Raw genomic sequence first — 21,919 nt, 5'->3', positions numbered from 1 at the left:
AGACCCCAGGGGGGAGGGATTTCTTGCTTGATCATGTTGTTTGTATTGTGGTAGTGCACAAAGGCCCAATCAACATCAGCCCCATTGCAATAGCTGGCCCCGTACAAATCTGTGGGCCTGGCCCCAAGAGACTTCCACTAGATGCATCACAGAACTGGGCATGCAGATATTCTCTGACAATCTGCAGTCTTTATGTCAGGTCATTAAAAACATGGGTTTGATTCCTGCATTGGACCCCGCTATGGCATGGTCAAGTTCCCACTCCCTGATTCTCTGAGCTTCCAGGCAGCTCTATGTTGCACCACTGGTAAAGACTCCTTGAAAGGACCTATGCCAGTCTAGAACTGCCATGTGACACACAGGTCCACCACACTCCCTCCTGACCCACGACACACCCCTCATGCCAAAGTGGCAGGCAGCAGAGGGAGAGAAAGGAGGAGTGTGTGTGTGTGGAGTGTGAGTGTGACAACTGTGGTACAGATGCCCCAGCAGGCAATTCATTTTCTCTGCAGGGCATTTGCCACTGGATTACAGCCCCTTTGCAGTACCTCAGCCTCACAAAGGAGCCATAAGCCAGCTAGAGAATCTGGCCCTATAATTACTTCACTAAGTAGATGTTTAAATATCCTATTTCAGTCACAGACTTCCCCATCAGAGACTACAGCATTCTGAATAAGAGACTATTTATTGTGTCCAAAACGTGAAATGGTTACATTTGTGCACATAAATACAGCCCGAGCAGTTAACCTTTTCTTTGAAACACAGGAAAAAGGTGCATTATTCTGTTTAAACATTGACTTTTTTTCCTTTTCCTTTCTTGTAAGTTTCAAAAATGACCTTTGGAACAAACACACCAGTCTCAAGTTCCACCACACTGAGTCAATGAATTGTTTCCTTTGAGAGACCTTTCTTATTGTGAAATAAAAGTCAAAGATCTATTGACACTGCCTGATGGATCATCATCCTCACAAATAATTTTGCACAGCAAAATATACATACACAGTTCTCCAGTCATTCCATTACAGATTTATCATTCTGTCTTTCGAACAAAATATTTCTGGTACATAAAACATAAGGTACCTGTTTTTATGGCAAGAACTTCACATTAAAGAAATAAAAATGATCTAACACTGGTTCCCAAACTTTTTGCCTCAGGCCACCCCTTACCCCTGTCTGTGCCCCCCCGCCTCCAAGCTGGGTCTGGGAGCAGGGCTGCTGTACTGGGAGGGGGACGCTGACAGGGTTAAGGGGGCCAAGGCTGGGGCCACAGCTGGGGTCAGTGACGGAGCCTAGGCTGGGGCAAAGGCCGGCAGCTGGGGCCCAGGCACTTGACCGGCAGCTGGACCACTGGGAACAGAGACCTGGGGCAGGGAGCTGGTGTGGGGTGGGGTGGCGCTCCTACCCCAAACCCTGTGGAGGCTAGCCTGAGCCCCAGCTGCATCCCCGAGACATTCCTCTGCACCCCCCTAGGGGAGCATGCCCCACAGTTTGGGGACTTCTAACATCTGATGATAGTGAAAGAGAGACTGTACCCTGAATAACTAGCCTATAAAATAACCTTAACTTTCCTTCATTAGCTGCGATTTTCATGGTGTGAAATGATAAATCACTGCATCATTTGCTCCGTTTTAAAGGGCTGCAATAACCTTCATAAGTGTTTTTAATTATCTGCTGTACAGAATTATCCCCAGCAAGTCTGCAAGACTATTGCCCTCATCCAAACAAGAATGCTACCAGGTGATTTTATAGACTTCAAAGCATGTGTAAGCTGCTAAAAAAGGAGTGACATACTTTTTCATTTCAAGTGAATTACCTAATAATCTTCAGGATCTGTATGTTTACATATTATTATAATGTTAGTACAGAATAACTGCAGGGTTACACATGCCCTAGAACAAAGTGATTTCTAATTCTAAGGGTTCAGAAACTGGGCTGGTCACAACATCAGCACAAAAAACCACCTCCGAGTATAGGCTTTTGGTCAATAGTTTGTGCAACATTTCCATATTTCTATTTTAATGCATAGGTGCTGGTTTTGTGCTGAAGTTACACACTGAGATGATTTCTTATAGCTGCACATTGAGACAGACAGACAGCAAGGGGTTCTAATGAAGATTTTTGCCTATTAACCAACATTACTGTCTTGATTCTGCAACATCAAGATTCAAGCCTGCAAGGAATTCCTCACAGCAAGATCTATTTAACAGCTCCATTAGTGATTCATTAATATCTTTGTTGAAAACAGAGCCAAAGTTTCCATTCACATGTGCTTCATTTCCATTCTCCAGCTGAAAACTACTCATTAAATCCTGGATCCACGTGAGTTCCTCAGAAAGTTCCTGACTCAGAGATTCATACTGAGACTTTAGATCAATGTATTTCCCAGTGACATTTGCAAGACTAGAACCTACAGTCTTGATGTCATCCTGAAGATGTTTCTTCAGGGATTCAATTTTACGGTGCTCATACTTCAGCTGTGAAAGCTTGTGTCTCACATTTTCATTTTCTTCTTTGTACCAAGCTTCTTTTTCATTATATATGGAAACCAGAGCATCAATGTCCTCCTGCAGGGAATCGTGGGACATAGCCAGAGTGCTGAAACCATGTTCCATCAGAGAAATGTCTTCTACCACCCGGGCAAAGCGCTCAAAGTTGATGTAGGTGTTATTTGGTGGCATACTCAAATGACACTTGATGGTGTACTCTTTCAGACGTTTTGTCTTCAGCTGACTGTTCTCAGCCTTCTTGTTTTCTTGGACTTTTGTTTCTTCTATCAACTGGTGAGTCTTCAGACAGAAGAACCAGTATTACTGATTGTTTATCAAGATTGCAAGATATTGCACAAATTCAACTCTACACAGCAGACAAGGGATGCAAAACTGCATTTCCACAATGCTGGGGAGAAGCGTCGTTTCCAGTCATTGTTCATGCATTTGATTAAAATAAAAGGGGTGATGTGACAAGCATTGAGCATTCATTCATATGGGACAAGTGTAAATAAATTAAAGGGCTGTGAACTATTTGCATGCTACAGTTTGTGCAGTTAAATTTGCAAAACCATCAACATTTGTGGGGGAAAAATAATCCTGAAAACACTCCACTCAATGTTTTGTACAATACATAACAAAATTAGAATGATCCAGTGTTTAAACATCCACATTTGCCATGCTGAGATTGCAAAATTTATTTTCATTAAGAGATTTATCTACGGAGGCAAGCTTTGCTTAGAACAAAACAACACACACACACACACACACACAAATCCAAATACCAAGCAAATCCAGACAGCTACTAGCTCACTACACCAATGACATTTTGAGGGAGCTGATTTGTTTTCACATTTGGTGTGGTCAGCTCTTAACACCCAAAAGCACTACACCAGAGGTATGGTTTGTGTCCATGCAAACACTGATTAGAGATGAAAACAATACAAATTGTGTTCTAATACAGAATACTGTATGCCCATTTATTTATAGTCCAGTCACCTCTCCTTTGGAGTTTATTGTAATAACAAAAGTCATAATTAAGGCTTGCAGAAATCCAAGATTTTGGAAGGAACTGAAGCAGTTTTTACTACTGTTTGTCTTGCACCCAAGGATCTCAGAGTGTTTAGTAGCCAGTTATTTCTCATAACTTACCTGTGAAGAAGGGGAGTATTCTCCCTGCTTTGCTCATGAGTGAAAGTGAGACATGGAGAGGCTAAGGTTCACTGTCTGGTTCAAACTGATTTCTGAAAGCCGTAACCATGATGAATTCTCTTGCCGTTTAGGCACATAGCCTTTAGTGTGGAAATATAAATTCCCATAAAAATTCTATACTAGTTTGTCCTGAAGCAAATGTTCACCTGTTACAAAATCACCACCCATATTCTGTCACTATCTTTGGCCTTACCGTTATCCAAGGATGAGTGAGAGCTTCTTGAATTGTGAGCCGTTTCCTGCAATGAAACACAGACTTAAATGAGAGCCAAGCTGCTTACCATACACTTCTTTCAGGGTGTTTATGAACCAACATTTTAATATTGTACTCTGTATCTATAACACTGTCACCAGCAGCGACAGGATTACTTACAGTGAGGTACAACTTTCAGGCAGAAGGGTTCACACACAGTTTTCTGTCTTCAGTGTTAATACAGTGCTATCCCACAGCAGAGCTGTCAGCTCTACTTAATTTTCATTTCCACACAATCAAAATCTCTCCCTCTCTCATTGTTCTGTTAAAAAGAGGTGAAACGCTACTAATGTTTCATGATATGTTCTGTCTTACTAGTCTAACGTGCCTAATGAGTGAATTCTTCCTGCACACACTTGGTCTGCCTTTTTCTCTATATCAATTGATATAAGCTTAATGTAATCAAAAACGTCTTTAATGCACGAGCTATTAAGTCACCCCTGGAGCTCTTGCTTCCTGAAAGCAGTATTCCTGGGCGGGATGCTTCAGTACTAAATCATAAAATCTCACTTTCTCCTACAGCCTAGCAGCACTGCAAACAGTACACTATCACCTTCAGGCAGGATGGACATAAACAGGGTACTGCCTTCACAGCTGGTTATGGCACAGATATCAATATGCCTGATCTGCCCTGCTTGAAAGGCACTTGCTAAACCTGTGCAAAACATTCACATCAGACTCTAACATACCCCAACATATCCTGGGGTCTGAAGTTTGGAGAAATGTTTGCTGATGTGTTTGGACAGATACCCTAGCTGGCATCCTTCTCCCAACAACCCCCATTATTTACCTTCTCCCCCAGATGTCTTTAAAGGGCACCCTAGTGACCTGCCTTCCCACACCTTTCTGCAAATGGCCCCCACTCTGTTTTCAGGGGACAACCGATGACCACTCCCACTAGTACTAATAGACTCTTCAGAGGGCTCAGCAGCACATAACCCACAAGGATGCCCTTTCCTCCCTCCGCCCACCCCAACATAGTGCACGAAGTGTGGCAAGATAGTCCTGGTGCATCCAGCTCATTAAAAAACTTCAGAAGCAGAGATCCCTCTCCTATAATCCCTACTGCAGTAGCTAAAGAATCTCTGTGATTCCCTAATCACCACGAGGTAGGAGAAAAGCCCCATATAGCTGCTAGAGAAGTGCCAGGTGTACCTAGCTGATGCACAAGAGTTAATGGGCCATATTTGACACGAAGACAACTGAAGAGCAAGGAGTTTGCAGCAATAAAGGGTACGAGCTGAGTGCATCTCACTTCCTAGAAGGTTCCTAATGGCTTGGGATGTGGGAGCAATTATCCAACATCCATGACAGACCAGGGATAAGAGCCATCCTGCCTCAAATGATGGACTCTGTTAGGACAGTGAAGAGAAAATGGTGGCCTACAGGTGTGAGTAGATAGGGTGTCCCTCTGGAGGTTTGAGACTGATGAACACAAGCCTCCAAGTGAACACACAGGAGCTAGTTTCCTGACAATCTCTGCAAGCCAATCTGCAGGCTTTAGCATGTGATTAATAGATTCCAAGGCCAGAAGGAACCATTGTGATCATCTAGTCTGACCTCCTGTGTAGCACAGGCTGATAGAACTTCCCCAAAATAATTCCTAGAGCAGATCTCCTAGAAAAACATTCAACTTTGATTTAAAAATGGTCAGTGATGGAGAGTCCACCAGGCCCCTTTTATTCATAGATACTAAGGTCAGAAGGGACCATTATGATCATCTAGTTTGACCTCCTGCACAACGCAGGCCACAGCATTTCACCCACCCACTCCTGTTCCAATGGTTGATTACTCACTATTAAAAATTTATGCCTTACTTCCAGTCTGAATTTGTCCATGCAGAGCAGCTGCTTTTGAAACACTGAATATAAAATCAACTCTCTCTCTCTCTCATTCACACACACACACACCCAGGACATGTGAATTGAGATGTCATTAGAGGCAATAAAAAAAACATTTAAAAATTACCAGACACAAGGACAGCTTCTAAAACCCAATAAACTCCAGTAATTTGCACTTTACAAAAAAAAAATATATCCAACCCTACTGGTGAAAGAAAATCCATGCCAAATTTTGGCACATTTGGTGAATTTTGGTATAGGGCGTATTTGTAGGTCCTCTGTATATAGAGATTCACAAGAGACACAGCAATACACCTGTACTTAATGCCTCACTCTGGGACAATGACCAACTCTGTAATGAAACTCTGAACTGCTCAGTGTGCTCATTTTTGCCTGGGTGGCATGAAAGGCAGCCAGCCATTTTTGTACATTCACTTACCGCGTGTCTTTCACCAGGAGTTTCCGGATAAAGTCTTTTGCCAGATCACTGGTGTGACTGAAAAATTCCTCATCAAATTCGTAATTCACGGCTGTGATGTTGGCGAGAGTTTCCTGCTTCGTTTCTCCAAGGAAAGGGGATGCACCACTGAGCCTGAACAGGCCAGACAGGAAGATCATGTTTTGATTGGGGAAAAATAAAGTTACTTTGACGTGATTCTAAGATTGTGAAATGACAGCGTTAGAATGTGGGTCTCTCTTTCAGGGCAGCCAAGAAGATTTGGAAATAATAGGCTCAAATCTGCGTCACCATATATATAGCTACAAAACAGACTCACAAAAGCAGCATTAATGTGTTTCCATGTGCGACAGCAAAGACCTTATTCTCAGACACCCCCATCCCTGAGACACACACAGGTTATTGCCCCCCAGGGTAAGAATAATCCGCACTGGAGGAGAGGTCCAGTTGCTATGAATACATCAGGGGTACACACACAGATACTCACAGGCTATGTCAGGGAATGTCCCCCCATAGTTCCCATCAAGGAAGCCCTGTTCAGTGGCCTCTCTGTAGGCTTTTTGGGAAAACTCCTGCCCTGTGCTGTTTTTCCGCCTGCAGTTCACTGGCAAGCATCTATGCACAATGTGCACCTAGGGTTGGGCCCAAGAGGTCCACATAAATAGAGAAAATTAATTGCTCAGATTTTTGTGGCCTTGCCCTGATTTCTGCAGGGTGGGAAGGGGACATGGCATTGATTAAAATTAGTCCCCAGGACAAGCCAGGGGACTTACAATGCAATAAAATAGAACATGAAGAGCTAATTCTATCAGAGCTCAGCTCCATGCTTAAAACTGCAAAGACACACTGTAGTCATCATCCTCATAAAACACCATTCAGCAATCTTTTAGATGGAAAGGGCTGTGAGCCTGCCTTGCATCTCTCTCAAATATAACTGACATCCTTCATCTGAGACTCATATTTATCTAAATCCCACAAAAACCTGGGGTTAAAGCACTTCTATTAGAGTTCCTTTTTTAATACCAAGAGAGTTAGATATCCAGCAAGTGTTCTTTATACTAAGGAAACTGATCTAATCCCATTAAAATAGTACTACTATTCTTGCCTCCCCTGTTTGGACTTTGGTAGTGGAAGTTCAGGATGCAGTGGGTTCAAAACAGAAATGCAGCAAACCATTCAGCTCTAGGGGGAGTGACGTTGCTTGTTTAAGTGATTCTGCTCACAATGGGCCTTTATCATCCAACACTGTCACACTAACCAAGGATCTTTTGCATTACACCTTAATAATGGTGATTACGTCTGCTCAGTGAGGATACGAGAAACACGGAGGCACTATGCACAAAAACAGGGAGCTCCGAAACGCTTTCATAGTGTGGACCAAATCTCAACAGAGAAATTGCCATGTAACAACCCAGAACTGCCACAGCTGCTGACATGGGAAGGTAATATTAGAGCACCGAAGAGCTAAAAATACTTCCCTAAGTATTGCCCTATTTGACTACAGTCAATTGTTCTGACTACTTACGCTCTTCACTCATCCCCCACTTGTCCCTTTGTTCCATTTCAGTCAGGCAGAAACAAGGAGGAGAGCAGGCAACACGTGAAAAGCCAGCTCTTTGTGGCCCACCAGTGGTCACAAAACAGAGCTGAGAAATCCCTGCCATAATGTCTTTGGCCATATTTTTTCCCTTTCCTCAAAATCATACTGTGGGGCACTTGGCTTCTCTCCTCCCATCCACTGCCCCCTCAATTTGTGTCGTATTGGTCCTTTGTGACTTTGGGCAAGTCACTTCACCTCTCCACGTCTCAGTTTGTACATACATAGAATGGAGATGATGCTCTCCCAACTTTAAATCACTAAATGATCCTTGAAAGGCACTGTATAAATGCTGCTTTAGGACCTTGGCTCTATGAGAGTAATCATGAGGATGTAGAGAAACTGGAAAGGATCCAGAGGCAAGCAACAAAGGTGATCAAGTTGATGGAATGCAAGCCATATGAGCAGAGGCTGAAGGAACTGGGTATGTTTAGTTTGGAATAGAGGTGATTAAGGGGGGGCATAATAGTGGTCTTCAAATACTTGAAAGGCTGCCATAAAAAAGATGGAGAAAAGTCGTTCTCTCTTGCCACAGAGGGCAGGACAAGAGGCAGTGGGTTCAAACTACAGCATAGCAGATTTAGATTGAATCTCAGGAAAAACTTTCTACTTGTAAGAAGAGTAGGACAATGGAACTGCCTAGGGAAGTCGTGGAAGCTCCTCACGGGAGGTTTTCAAAAAGAGACAGGATTGCCATCTGTCCTGGACAGTCTTTAGACACAAGAAATCCTGCATCTTGGCAAGGGGTTAGACTAGATGATCCTAGTGGTCCCTTCTAATCTTATGGTTCTATGATTCTATGTCTCCATCAAGAGGCTGGCCCCAGTGATGATAACAGCTTACTACTTAGAACTAAATTAATTATTCCTTTAGCTCCGATGGTAGGGGCTCATGCTCCTGGGGCTGAAAGACCTGGGTTTGACCCCTGCAGTGACCTTGGTGTCCATAAGAACGTGGTCATGTGTGTTACAGTAAGTGATGGTATATATACACTCGGCATTCGTTAAGCATTTTGGGACCCCTTACAATGAGAGGCACCGTACAGTATCAACGGAAGTTAGTATCAATAAAATTAAGAAACAACTCTAGAAAAATACAAAATGGGTTTAAAAGTATTATAGTGTGTGCAGGGTCATACCCCACCCATTCAAGGGCTCACACAATCGTCTCCATCCCTTTCTACAGAGGGCTACTGTTTTTATGCTTGTTTACTATGCTAATCATTGCTATATGTATTAGCCTTTCTGGAAGCTACTGTTAGGGTGGGGAGAATATATATTCACAAGAACCGGGTAAGATGTTTTGATTTGTAAATGCTGTCAAAGGATTTACGTCAGGATAACTATGCCACTAAGGATGTGGATTTTTCACACACCTGACCAATGTAGTTAAACTGACCGACTTGTCTAGTGTAGACCAGGCCTGAGAGAGGCAGATATGAATGTCACCTAGCTGTCTGCGCCTTAGTCTCCATATCCAAATACCAGGACACTGACACCTAGCAACCGAAAGCCCAGAGGGAGACAGACATCCCTACCTCTCAGCAGGGAAGCTGAGCAACATACCCCTGCTCGAGAACAAAGGACTGGGGAATAGTATTCCCTCTAATTTTTTACGTCCATGTGCGGAATGAATTTTGTTATGTGCACCAATACGGAGGTGTTGTGAGACACATCACCTTCCTATTGGTGCACATAATAAAATTCATGTGGTGGGGGTTTGGAGTGTGGGAGGGGGCTCAGGGCTGGGGCAGAGGGTTGGGGGGGGATGTGGGCTCTGGAGTGGGGCCAGGGATGAGGGGTTTGGGGTGCAGGCTGTCCCCAGGCTGCAGTGGGGAGAGAGGACTTCTCCCGCCCTCTCTTGCTTCAGCAGCTCGGGGCCAGGGGAGAGGAGCCTTTCCCTGGCTGCGGCAGCTCCAGTGGGGCTGGGCTGGGCTGGGCCGGGCCGAGGGCGGGGCACCTCTCCCAACTGCGGCAGGTCCGTGCTTTGGCTGGCGGGCAGGGGCGCCTCTCCCTGCCATGGCAGGTCTGCACTGGGGCCGGTGGGGAGGGGCACTTCTCCCCACCGCAGCCCTGAGCCCCTGCGTGAGGCTTAATAGGCAGCTGCATGGCTGCACAGCTTAAACGGAACTTAACTGGGGAGGTATGAGGTGTGCGTTGGGGGGGTAAAAGTTGGCTGCTGGAAGGAGTCAGGGTTCTCACCTGATATCTGACCAAAGAGGTCGGTCAGACAGACAGACAGACACACACACACCTTGAACAATGGAGTTCACTAGAGCTCAGCTGGGCTCTGGGCTGACCTGAAAGGTCTTGTTTTAAGTACTCTATGCTACTCTTTAAGTACCATTCTGTATGCTAACCTAAGGACTTCCTATGCTATGTTCCAGTTGACTAATAAACCCTACTGTTTTGACAACACTGTTTGAATGTCACTGCAGAGGCTAGCGGACATATATTGATCCCTGGAGAACGTACAAGTCTCTACCAGGAATCTATCTTGGTTGGACTCACAGAACAGAGCTCATGGTATGAAGCAGGAGTGCTGCAGGCCCAGAGATCCAGTCTAAGGAGGTGGAGAAGCCGTCTGATTTACTCTGGAGGAAGAGGGAGACCCCTAGCAGGTCTGGCACACTGAAGGGGTTCCTCCTAGAGCAGTGGTTCTCAACTTGCGGCCCAATCAGCGCACGGGGGCGGCCCATAGTTAGTATTGATGTGGCCCACAATGGTAAATAGGGGGAAAACCACTGTCCTAGAGACTGTTCCAAAGTTGGGGGTATAGCACTAATGCTGTGGATCCGTGACACACCCCAAATATACTGCGATACAACAGAGCCAGGATTAGTAGTAATCTAAAGGGACACATTGTTTGCATTTCTTTTTTTTTTTTCCAATGGAGATTTTAGGTATAAGTAGAGATGGGTCAGACAAAACTCCTGTTCTGAACCACCTCCAAGTTTGGGGAAATTTGGATCTGGAATTCATGGGGCAAGCCCGTCTCTGAATACAAACTTATTATTGCAGAAGGTTTCTAGGTCATTTCAACCAGATGGAGCAATGCAAAAGCAAAATCAATGCTTCTATCTCTCTACAGAGCAAAGGTATATAAGTAGAAAAGAATTGTCCTATTGGAACAGAGTACTGCTCCACTCCCTCTATTATCCTGCCTCCAGCAAAGGCCTGTGTATGCGACACTTCAAAGGAAGGTGAAGGCCTCTCAGAACACCTGACTATCTGTGCATTACTGTCATCACAGGGTAAGCATTCTAACCTGTTTCTTCTCAACATCCAGTCTCCCTTCCCATTCATCTATAAACAGATGTAAATAGCAATTTATGAAGACATTGATGTCCTATCACGTTCAGATGTATCAGCTGATGACATGAGGAATGCAAATAAAGATCAAGGATCTGGACAATTTTAGAATTGCTCTTTAGCTGCTGGTGGGCTACCTAATGTGTCTCGGACTGTATCCATGTGCCCCTTACTGTACCCCAGGGCATAAGGGACTTCATAGCATCCCGGCTATGTTGTCAGCTTACAGCCCTTTTATAGCGGGCGGGTTCTAAGCTCAGGGAACAATCCAAAAGCTTTCAGCATGGCCTGTGGGTGTGTTTAATTCTGCTCCACTTGCTTTGCCCACCAGAAAGAGATTCCTCTTTTAAGTGTCTCTATCTTTGTTGGGCCTGATGCTGCAAAGATTGCTAATGCAAAATTCCCAACGAAGCCAATGGGAGCTCTGGGTAACGGCTGCAGCATGTAACCCATTGAGCCCAACCAGAAGAACCCCAGGGCTAGAGAGGCTGAGATTTAAGTGGGATTTTCAAAAGTGCTCAGTGTTAGCCTAACTCTGTTCCCACTGAAGCTGATGGGTGTTTGACATCAATAGCAGCAGCGGTCGGCCAACACTTGGTGACCACTTTTGAAAATCTCACCCCCAAAAACATAAGAGGTACAGGTGCTTCTGGTCCTATGTAGAGGCATTTGCTGGTCATTGGTCCTATCGCCTCTCTTTTAGTTTCACTTAATTTTCTTTGCTTTCTCTATTTTAAAAGGCCTCTGGAGATCACTTGTCCATCAGTCCCTTGCCCCATTCCTGCTGTGCAGCTCCTTCCCTAAGGGACTGATGAGAAGAGCTGCTTTTCACTAGCTTTCTACAACTTTTAAAGCTGTTCCATACAAGTGGATCGAATTCTGTACTTACAGTATGTAGGTGATGACTCCTATGCTCCTAGAAAACAAAAAGAGCAATTGATTGTAGGTTTTATACATGTGTGACATGAGTCAATTATAGCTGCTAGATTGGCAGATGAACTATGATATTAGCAGTCAGACAAAACCTATGTAAAAGTCAGTGCTTCATAAAAAGGAACATGAATTTTGGATACAGGCTCAAATGACGTGGATATCTGGGGTTTCTTTATATGGATTTCTTAAGTCATGTTGGTTCATGGTAGCTAATTAGCTATGGTACATGTCAGAAGCATGGAGGAATATCCGCACGGATGTTTTAGCCACTATGACCATTTTGGGCAGAACAGCTTGGTGTCGAAGCTTTCTCTATTCACAGCACTTTTATAAACAAAGCTATCACAAGGCATTGCAGGGACAATGGTGCCTTTCAAGAGGCTCTCTCCAAAAGGTGACAGCTAGCGGCAAATTGTTAACTCCTATTTTATATAGTTCAATTTTTTTTATATCGTGAGTAGAAGTTTACTATAAACAGCAGGTAAAAATGGAAGGATTGAAAGAACAGCTATTTACTGTATGTCAGCATTGTCTGATATGTAGAGAATGGATTTTACACAGAGCACCCTTAAGAAACTAGCAGTATAACATCTTGGAAGAAAAGTTAATGCCGAGAACTCACCACATATCTGCAGCTAGCCCAAGCGGTTCATAGTTCACTATTTCTGGAGCTGTAAGAAGCATTTATTCAAACATCAGCAACAGATTGAGTAATTAATTTTAGCAACATGAATTGTATGTGTAGGTCAAGAATTATATCAGTCCTTGGTAAAAAGCATGCCAGTAGTTATCTGAGGTCATTTCTGTTTAAAGTTCTACAGTGGTGTGCACGTGTGGCAGTAGGAATTTAATCTCCCAAACAGAGGGAGAGCTAATTTAGAGTCAATTGAGCATGAAAAGGGACCAAAGAATAAAGGACAGGAAGACATTACAATCCATCTACAGTACTAATTATACTTTCAGCAACAAATTATTTCATGTAACAGCATCCCTAAGCAGATGGATCTAAGCATTTTCTCCCCAATTATTTCAGAATGGCAATAAACTGATGCCATTAATGCCCGGTCTTTACTTAGTAATTGGCCAGTCAGGGGCTGCTCTAGCGCAACTTGCCCAAGGTTTCTTTCCAGCCAACACACCATTCATTACTATTGTTGTCAGCTGTTACTGTAGCATCTGTAGAAGAAACACCTTCTGGATGAAAAATATCCGTGTAGAGGACTGAACAAAGGAAGTGATAAACGGCAGTGTATCGAGGTGTGAAGAGGTGTCTAGAACAGGGCAGCAGGGATCAGTGTTTATTTAACAGCTTCATTTATTATCCAGAAGAAGAAGTAAATTAAACTGAATAGATCTCTGATTGGCAGGTGAAAAAACCAGTAAGGACCAAGAGATAATACAAGCAAACCTAGAGGTTAGAAACATGATCAGGAAGTCACAACATGACAGTCATCCTGGAGTAACAAAAGGATGGGAGCTATAATCCAAACAAAAGGAGTACTTGTGGCACCTTAGAGACTCTGGTTAGTCTCTAAGGTGCCACAAGTACTCCTTTTTTTTGCGAATACAGACTAACACGGCTGCTACTCTGAAACCTGTCATAATCCAAACAGGTTCAGTGGGAGGGAGTTATACTTAGAAAGCAGTAACATCAACAGAGACCTATATTACTCCATTTTACAGATGCAGAGTGGCTCTGACTTGCCACAGGAGAGTAAGTAGCAGAGATGGGATTAGTGCTCGGGGGGGAGGGTGTCCAAAATTTTAACCCTGTATTTATTTCTCTAGCTCACTAATTAGATAGCACCCTGATCTCTTCAGCTCAACACCTACAGTTTACAGAAGGCACCTTTTGGCTGCTCCACTGAGACGATTCAAGCAAGCCCTCTAGATGCAGTGCACCCAAATGGGGTGGCAATTTTAGGGGACTGAAAAGGCAGAGGTGTTGCTGGCTTCTCCCTGAATTCAGGAAGGTGTTGCTGGCTTCTCCAGTGAAAAGCTGCAACACAAAGGAATTGCTTGAACACTCACCTACGAACTCGGGTGTCCCAAAAATGTTCTTAAATTCAACTCCATCTTCTATTTTATGGGCTAGGCCGAAGTCAATGACTTTTATGTGTGGAATAGGAATATTCTTGTCTAGAAGCATAATGTTTTCAGGCTAAAAATAATGAAACAAAGATTAGTTATGTTATTTGTGCGGAAGCTAACAGATCAAGAGCCCAAGCAGTATCCTTTGAGTCACCTTTTCATGCTTGTACATGTTTGCAATACTGCAGAACAGGTAAAAACCACAAACCTACTCCCGGCAGTGCAGATTTCATTGTTTTGATAAACTGAACATATTTATGTAATGTGACATTCATTGTCAAATCATACTTGACAGCAGCAAAATTAATACTCCTCAGTATCTGAAGCCTCCCTCTCAAAAGCAATACTGTAATTCACTTCACTTATTGCCTTTATTCTTTTCTCTCACAAAAGCTGCAGCATGTCCTGCTTCCTAATAAGTCAGGACCTTCCTTGTTCTCTTCACCAGTTGCTTTCTCTCTCTGCCTGCCTATGTTTATTTTGTTAATTATAGTTGTTGTGGCAGGATGAAGATAAAATACACCTGGTTTCCAGGGAAATGATGAGACACCAGAGTTATTCACATAACTGTAAATAATTGCTTGGCTCAACTAGATGCGTTACGAGATATGTTATGAGACTGACATGCTGAGCATGGTGGTACAACATAGAGGGTGAGCTTACCATGGCCTGGTCCCTTCCACCACAATGGGGTACGTTCAGATCCTGGGATGAGGATCTGAATGGCCCTGAAATTAGAAGGGGCTAGGATTGGAGATTCTGGCCCACCTCCAGTAACAAGCTATTCTAAGAACACATGGAGAATTTCTGACTGTTATGCAACCAAAAGCACCAGGCCAAACCTGATAGAATTGTGAAAAGAGAACCATTAGCAGTCCCTAAGCAGCAGGTTCGACTCCATACTCTGTGCTGTATCTATTAATTATTTTTCCACTAACTTTCTTAGCCCCGTCATTCCTCCTTTATTTTATAGTTTTTAGAGCAACATGGCTAGCACAGCTCTGATGAAGAGCTCCAATGCTATTCAATTTTCATTTTTTAATCATAGCCTGGAAGCAATAGTCAGAAAGTTTGATTCCCTGTTGGCAGCTGCCTGACCATTTCAGAACTAATTCTCATGTGCAAGGAGCTACTGCTAACACACACTCTCACTCTGCATTACACTTGCAGACAGGCTACATGAATAATTTATTTTCACAGCCATTGGACTAAGGTGATTTTAGCTCCAGGCTAAGATTCAGTGCACACAGCTGCCAGCAGTGTGTGTTGCTGACGTGATGCAGGCCTATTTAGAACAGACTTGTGCTAGAGGCAGTACAGTGTGAAACAAGAAGTTAGTCAACAGTCATCTCTATTCATCGTCTCTGCATCTTGGTGCAGATCCTCACCTGATGTAAACAGATACAGTTCTGCTGCAATCAATGGTGCTGTGCCAATTTACACCAGAGAGAGCTGATCCCTGGTATTCTCAGGCCCGCATCTGGATTTCAGCAAGTGACAAGGTGCAGACTATACCAGCTGGAAGTAGGTCATGAGAACAGACTAGCAGGAAAGGGGGAGCTATCGGAAAAGTGGTTGCCTGGCTAATATCATAGGAATAAAACACAAATCCGTATTTCACTTCTCTCTAGTCACATAACTGGATACATGTACATGTCTGCCTTGTTCACAGTATAATTAATATTTTCATTATGTCACATTCTCCACCCACCATCTAATCCTCTTTACTGCTGCAAAACATCCCCCAGTATGTCCTGCTACCCCACTGATTTCAGCAGAACATTAGCAGAGGCCTGACAGTGCAATTATTATTGATATTGCACCAAGCTCTTCAGGGCAGGGTCTAGTCTATTGTGGGTCTTTGTACAGTGCCAAGCCTACCATCAGTGCTTGTAAGGAATTAGCAAGAAATGGTTATATATTTATTTAAGCTTCCTTTGTCCCCAGAATCTCTGTGGGGAGTGCTAGGGTTTATGGGCCACTTGGGAGAAAGGAATTTTCAGTTGTTATAATGGCTATAAAATATTTTAAATGTGATTTCCCTCTTTTACATCCCCCTCCCTCCTTTGGTGTATTGTGCATCTCCAGCAGTTCAGTGGCACTGGGTTTTGAGTTTTGTTTGTTTGTTTGGCTTCAACAGCCTTTGTTTTTGCAGACACTTCCACAGTCAAATCTCGGCAAGGCCACTAAAAACACACAAACAAGCCTCCCCCCCAAAAACCCATTTCAAACTAGTTCCCATTATATGTTCCCCAAACTTCTGTTTTTTTATGGCAAGATTGAAGAGATTGATAAGAGTGACAAGATAATTATGGATCTCCATTTCCCTAGTTGGATTATTGCTTAAAAATAAATGCCTAGCTTAATGCTGCAGAAGCTCTAAAAATAGTCCTTTAAAAGCCAGATGAGTGATATCTTGAATCCTGCTTTAAATCGCTTGTGAGTGATTTATTTACTGTATTTATGAAATGGTATCTCTTCTGCCCCACGTGCACATTTCTTTTTGCTCTTTTTCCAACATCATTATTGACCACTGAACTTTATTGACATGGGACATGTGGATTTCAGCAGCCAGAACTCGCCCTGGGAAGTTTTATTCATGTTCACATAATTATATTCCATCACTGAATGGTATCATATTTTTCAAATGCACAGTGTAAACCTTTGTTCTTGGGCTACGTGGCTTCAGGGTAACCCCAACATACTCACACTCATAAACAAACAAACATATGGACAGAAGTTTGATGAAGTGTACTATATTGCTGGGATATATGCAACTGCAACAAGAAGAATATATATTCAAGAGAAGAACTTGGGCATACATCTGCCCATGTAATACTCATCACTGCAGTAACTAGGCATCACACAATTCTAGAACCAAAATTATGATGAACAGCATGTGATCTACTCTAGGCCCCCCCACTCCCATTTTAAAGTTCCTCATATCTCCTCTACCTTCCACCTTGCTCTGAGGAGGGATGGAGCCATGTTTTGTACATAGTCCTGAAAATGGCAACATTTGTGGAAGCAAATTCCATAGCTGCAGGCCTGCTGCTGAGAATGCTCAGTCTCCCAGCCTCAAGTTTCATCCTTGTGGGGACAGAATCCTAGTTCCAGAGGCACATTGTTGTCGAGGCAGATCACAGTCATGGACAGAGACAGAGTCTCCCAGGAAGTCTGGGCCAGTTCCATGAAAGGCTCTGAAGATAAGGACTAAAACTATAAATTCACCTGATAGTACATGGGGAACACTGAGGTGATGTGCTCTCAGTGACCTGGATGACTAAGCAGGCCAGCAGCCATATTCTGAACCAACTGATATTTGGTGTTGGAATGACAGTGCCCACTAAACCAGTGATTCTCAACCAGAGGTATGTGTACACCGGAGGGTACAGAGAAGTCTTCCAGGGGGTACATCAACTCTTCTAGATATTTGCCTAGTTTTACAACAAGCTACATAAAAAGCACTAGCGAAATCAGTACAAACTAAAATTTCATACAGACAAGGACTTGTTTATACTGATCTATATACTATATGCTGAAATGTAAGTACAATATTTATATTCCAATTGATTTATTTTATAATTATATGGTAAAAATCAGTAAGTAAACAATTTTTCAGTACTACTGTGCTGTGACACTTTTGTGACACTATTTTTATGTCTGATTCTGTAAGCAAGTATGTTTTAAGTGAGGTGTAGCTTGGGGTATACAAGACAAATCAGACGCCTGAAAGGGGTACAGTAGTCTGGAAAGGTTGAGAGCCACTGAACTAATCTACCTCTTATTTCCTGGTCAAACATACATTGCCGAAGCTGTTTGAACTCTGTAGTTTCAGAATAATGTTCCTCATTCCTCACAGAATTCTAAACACAATCACTGTTGTAGTTTGTGCTATGTTTGGTAAAGAAATGAACTGGACAGGACTGGAAGCAGCATGTAGCACTCACAACGCACATACTATAACTTGAACCCAGATCGAGTGGGTCTCTACATAGGAAATGCTTGCCAGAAGTGGGAATATGGATTAAGTCTAATATTTACAAGGCAAATGTTATATTGACTGTTATTAATATTTAAAAGTTCACTTAGACTAATTTGCTTTGATGGAGTTAGCATTCCAAAGGAAAATTACTTAGAAAAGGACTCATGATGGTTACTAGTTTGTGAGTTCTCTGGGGCAGGTACTGTACATCTTCCAGTATGTTTGTAAAAGCATCCACCACGTTTTGGGTGCTATTATATGAACAATAAATAACAGTAGCATTAATTAAAATATCTGACACCCACAAGATGAAGGCTTCTTTGATTTCTCATTCTCATCACTAAAAAGAAATACAAGACTGGACATTAGGAAAAACTTCCTAACGGTTAGGGTAGTTAAACACTGGAATAGATTGCCCAGGGAGGCTGTAGAATCTCCATCATTGGAGATTTTTAAGAGCAGGTTAGACAAACACCTGTCAGGGATGGTCTAGATAATTCTTAGTTCTGCTTTGAGTGCAGGGGACTGGACTACATGACCTCTTGAGGTCCCTTCCAGACCTACGATTGTATGATTCTAAAATCTTGGGAAATACCATTTCTGCTTTCCACTGAGTGCTGTCATGTTCATCCATCACAGGAAGCCTCAGTCTAAAAAGCTAAGCATTCTACGCTTCCACCTTCTCTATTATCAAACATATTTTATATACCATCACATTTAAATGTATCACATATGCTGCATTATAGAATATGTGCTATAATTATTTCTTTTAACTAGGTCAATGTTTTTTACCTTTAAATCAAAATGAGCAATTTTCTTGGCATGGAGGTAGTTTACACCATCTAAAATCTCCTTAATGAATCTGGTTGCTTCCTCCTCACTCAGAGACTCTTTCTGTGCCAGAAAGTCAAAAAGTTCTCCTCCAGACACTCTGCAAGACATACAGGGAAGCCTTGGGTTAGCTACAGCAGGGTAAGGCACACAAACATCAATATAGTTAAAATGGCAAACAAACAAAATGCCACTCAGATCAAGCCCACTCTGAAGTGTGAGCCAGGATATGAGAGTTCTAGTCCCAGTTCCGCTACAGACTTCCTCTGGGATACTGAACAAGTCACAACCTCCTTATGTCCCAGCTTCTCCTACGGTAAACTGGGGATAATAATCCCCTACCTTCCTGGTGCTGAAAGGCTTAATTCATTAACATTTGTAAAGCACTTTGAGTCTCACCTAAAGAGTCCTATAAAAATGCACAGCATTTATTAATATATAAACACATATATATGTGTACATACGTACACTATAGCGCTGTTAACAAGTGACTTTTTTACTGTCCATTTTAATAGGGATGGAGGAAATAGAACAAACTGTAATATTGTTGTCTTGATGAAAAACCATTTTCCTTATCTTTCACCATCAGTAGTATGATGCAATGAGATCTGCCAATAGAATCTGCTTCCTATCCCAGGACATAGATAAAGACCTATTAGTGCTCTTATGAGAATGCTTGTTTGACATGTAACTGACAGAGAAACCTTTATTTTGTGCCAGATTTTAAATAAGCAAATTAACTAAGCCTGGAAGATACTGTAAGCTGTTTCCCCCAAACAAGGAAATGTGAAAATAATAATCTACTTACAATTATGACCTTTCAGACCAATAGTAAAAAAATATTTACCCCCAGACAAGAATTCTGCGGCCATTTTTGTTTTCTTATATTATGAGCTTCGGGACTGTTTTCTATATTGCAACATGGCAGAAGATCAACATAATGACTTAGCCAACATCTCTAGTGCTATTATTTTACAGGTCTGATATTTATACTATGATATTCCTCTTTCAGCTCATCACTTGTAGTACACAGCACAGTACATACTGAGTGCCTTTGGGCCTGCCTGATCCTGTCATTACTCACTCAAGGCTTCCTACTGAGGACCCAGCACTGAGCAAAGATTTCAGGATCCAGCAGTTACTATGGAAAATAAGCCACTGGCATCACTGATCAAACAACATATCACTAAAAGAACCAAGGGCTGGAGGCTTCAGATGCTTGAAGCTAAATAATGCTGGAGCAGCAGCACAGAAGTAGCTTGATTGCAATATGATTTTTATAGCTGTTCCTGCCTATTGCTGATTTGTTTAGCAGCAGGGTCATATGCAATCACCTGTCTGAGCTCAGGTTTCAGAGTAGCAGCCGTGTTAGTCTGTATTCGCAAAAAGAAAAGGAGTACTTGTGGCACCTTAGAGACTAACAAATAAGCTTATGCTCAAAGAAATTTGTTAGTCTCTAAGGTGCCACAAGTACTCCTTTTCTTTTTGTCTGAGCTCAGGTTCCTATGCAGTATTTTTTGTTATGTGACTATGACTCCCATTCCACCCTCTTCCAAATGAGCAAGTGATTTTCTGGGCACGGCTATAAAAGCTGCCCCAGAAAGTCAAGTGCAAACAAGAACTCGATGAAAGCACTGTTAAAATACACAACAGAGAACTGGGCGTGAGCTCATTTCTTAGCCTGTGCGGTTGCTGTGGGCAATGAAGTGTATTCAGCTCTTCCAAAGCCAATGACCAGAGCCGTCCCTGGGGTACGGCGAATCGGGGTGACTGCCCCGGGCCCCATGCTTTGGGGGGCCCTGTGAGCGGGGAGGTGAGGTGGGAGGCGGGTGGGCCAGCGGGGTGAGGAGACGAGCAGGGAGGTGAGTGGCAGGTGGGGGGGGGGTCGAGGAGGAGCCTCCCCTACCAGAACCTCCCCCTCCCCGCAGTGCTTCCTGCCTGCCAGCGGGCCCCATCAATCAGCACCTACCGCGGATCAGCTGTTTCACAGCATCAGGAGGCACTGGGGATGAGGGTGGAGGAGTGGGGCACAGCACGCTTGGGAGAAGGGGCAGAACTGGGCAGGGAAGAATCATAGAATATCAGAGTTGGAAGGGACCTCTGGAGGTTATCTAGTCCAACCCTCTGCCCAAAGCAGGACCAATCCCAACTAAATCATCCCAGCCAGGGCTTTGTCAAGCCTGACCTTAAAAACTTCTAAGGAAGGGGATTCCACCACCTCCCTAGGTAACGCATTCCAGTGTTTCACCACCCTCCTAGTGAAAAAGTTTTTCCTAATATCCAACCTAAATCTCCCCCACTGCAACTTGAGACCATTACTCCTTGTCCTGTCATCTGCTATCACTGAGAATAGTCTAGATCCATCCTCTTTGGATCCACCTTTCAGGTAGTTAAAAGCAGCTATCAAATCCCCCCTCATTCTTCTCTTCCGTAGACTAAACAATCCCAGTTCCCTCCGCCTCTCCTCATAAGTCATGTGTTCCAGACCCCTAATCATTTTTGTTGCCTTTCGCTGGACTCTCTCCAATTTTTCCACATCCTTCTTGTAGTGTGGGACCCAAAACTGGACACAGTACTCCAGATGAGGCCTCACCAATGTCGAATAGAGGGGAACGATCACATCCCTCGATCTGCTGGCAATGCCCCTACTTATACACCCCAAAATGCCATTGGCCTTCTTGGCAACAAGGGCACACTGTTGACCCATATCCAGCTTCTCGTCCACTGTCACCCCTAGGTCCTTCTCTGCAGAACTGCTGCCTAGCCATTCGGTCCCTAGTCTGTAGCGGTGCATTGGATTCTTCCGTCCTAAGTGCAGGACTCTGCACTTGTCCTTGTTGAACCTCATCAGATTTCTTTTGGCCCAATCCTCCAATTTGTCTAGAGGCGGGGTGGGGGCAGGATGTGAAGAGGCAGGGCGGG

The 21,919-nt window shown here is 43.3% G+C and overlaps 1 protein-coding gene across 4 annotated transcripts in view; it reads right to left on the bottom strand.

Moving 5' to 3' along the window:
* Positions 1 to 709: 709 nt before the first annotated feature.
* Positions 710 to 21,919, bottom strand: part of DAPK2 (death associated protein kinase 2) — a 93,138-nt gene continuing 71,928 nt past the window's right edge. For 2 of the 4 annotated variants that reach the window (XM_074966094.1, XM_074966093.1), the window contains exons 4-10: positions 18,959 to 19,097; positions 14,122 to 14,251; positions 12,713 to 12,761; positions 12,047 to 12,073; positions 6,232 to 6,384; positions 3,892 to 3,937; positions 710 to 2,786 (exon numbers count right to left, since the gene is read on the bottom strand). In XM_074966094.1, the coding sequence (XP_074822195.1) occupies positions 2,136 to 2,786; positions 3,892 to 3,937; positions 6,232 to 6,384; positions 12,047 to 12,073; positions 12,713 to 12,761; positions 14,122 to 14,251; positions 18,959 to 19,097 (1,195 nt within the window). In that variant the 3' untranslated portion in view covers positions 710 to 2,135. The remainder of the gene's footprint in view (positions 2,787 to 3,891; positions 3,938 to 6,231; positions 6,385 to 12,046; positions 12,074 to 12,712; positions 12,762 to 14,121; positions 14,252 to 18,958; positions 19,098 to 21,919) is intronic. The other 2 variants (XM_074966092.1, XM_074966095.1) reach the window with 1 other exon arrangement.

Source organism: Natator depressus, chromosome 10 (assembly GCF_965152275.1).
Source record: "Natator depressus isolate rNatDep1 chromosome 10, rNatDep2.hap1, whole genome shotgun sequence".
In the NCBI taxonomy this organism is placed as follows: domain Eukaryota; kingdom Metazoa; phylum Chordata; order Testudines; family Cheloniidae; genus Natator; species Natator depressus.
The sequence above is the reverse complement of the archived record's forward strand: the minus strand, read 5'-3'. Positions and strand labels throughout refer to the sequence as shown.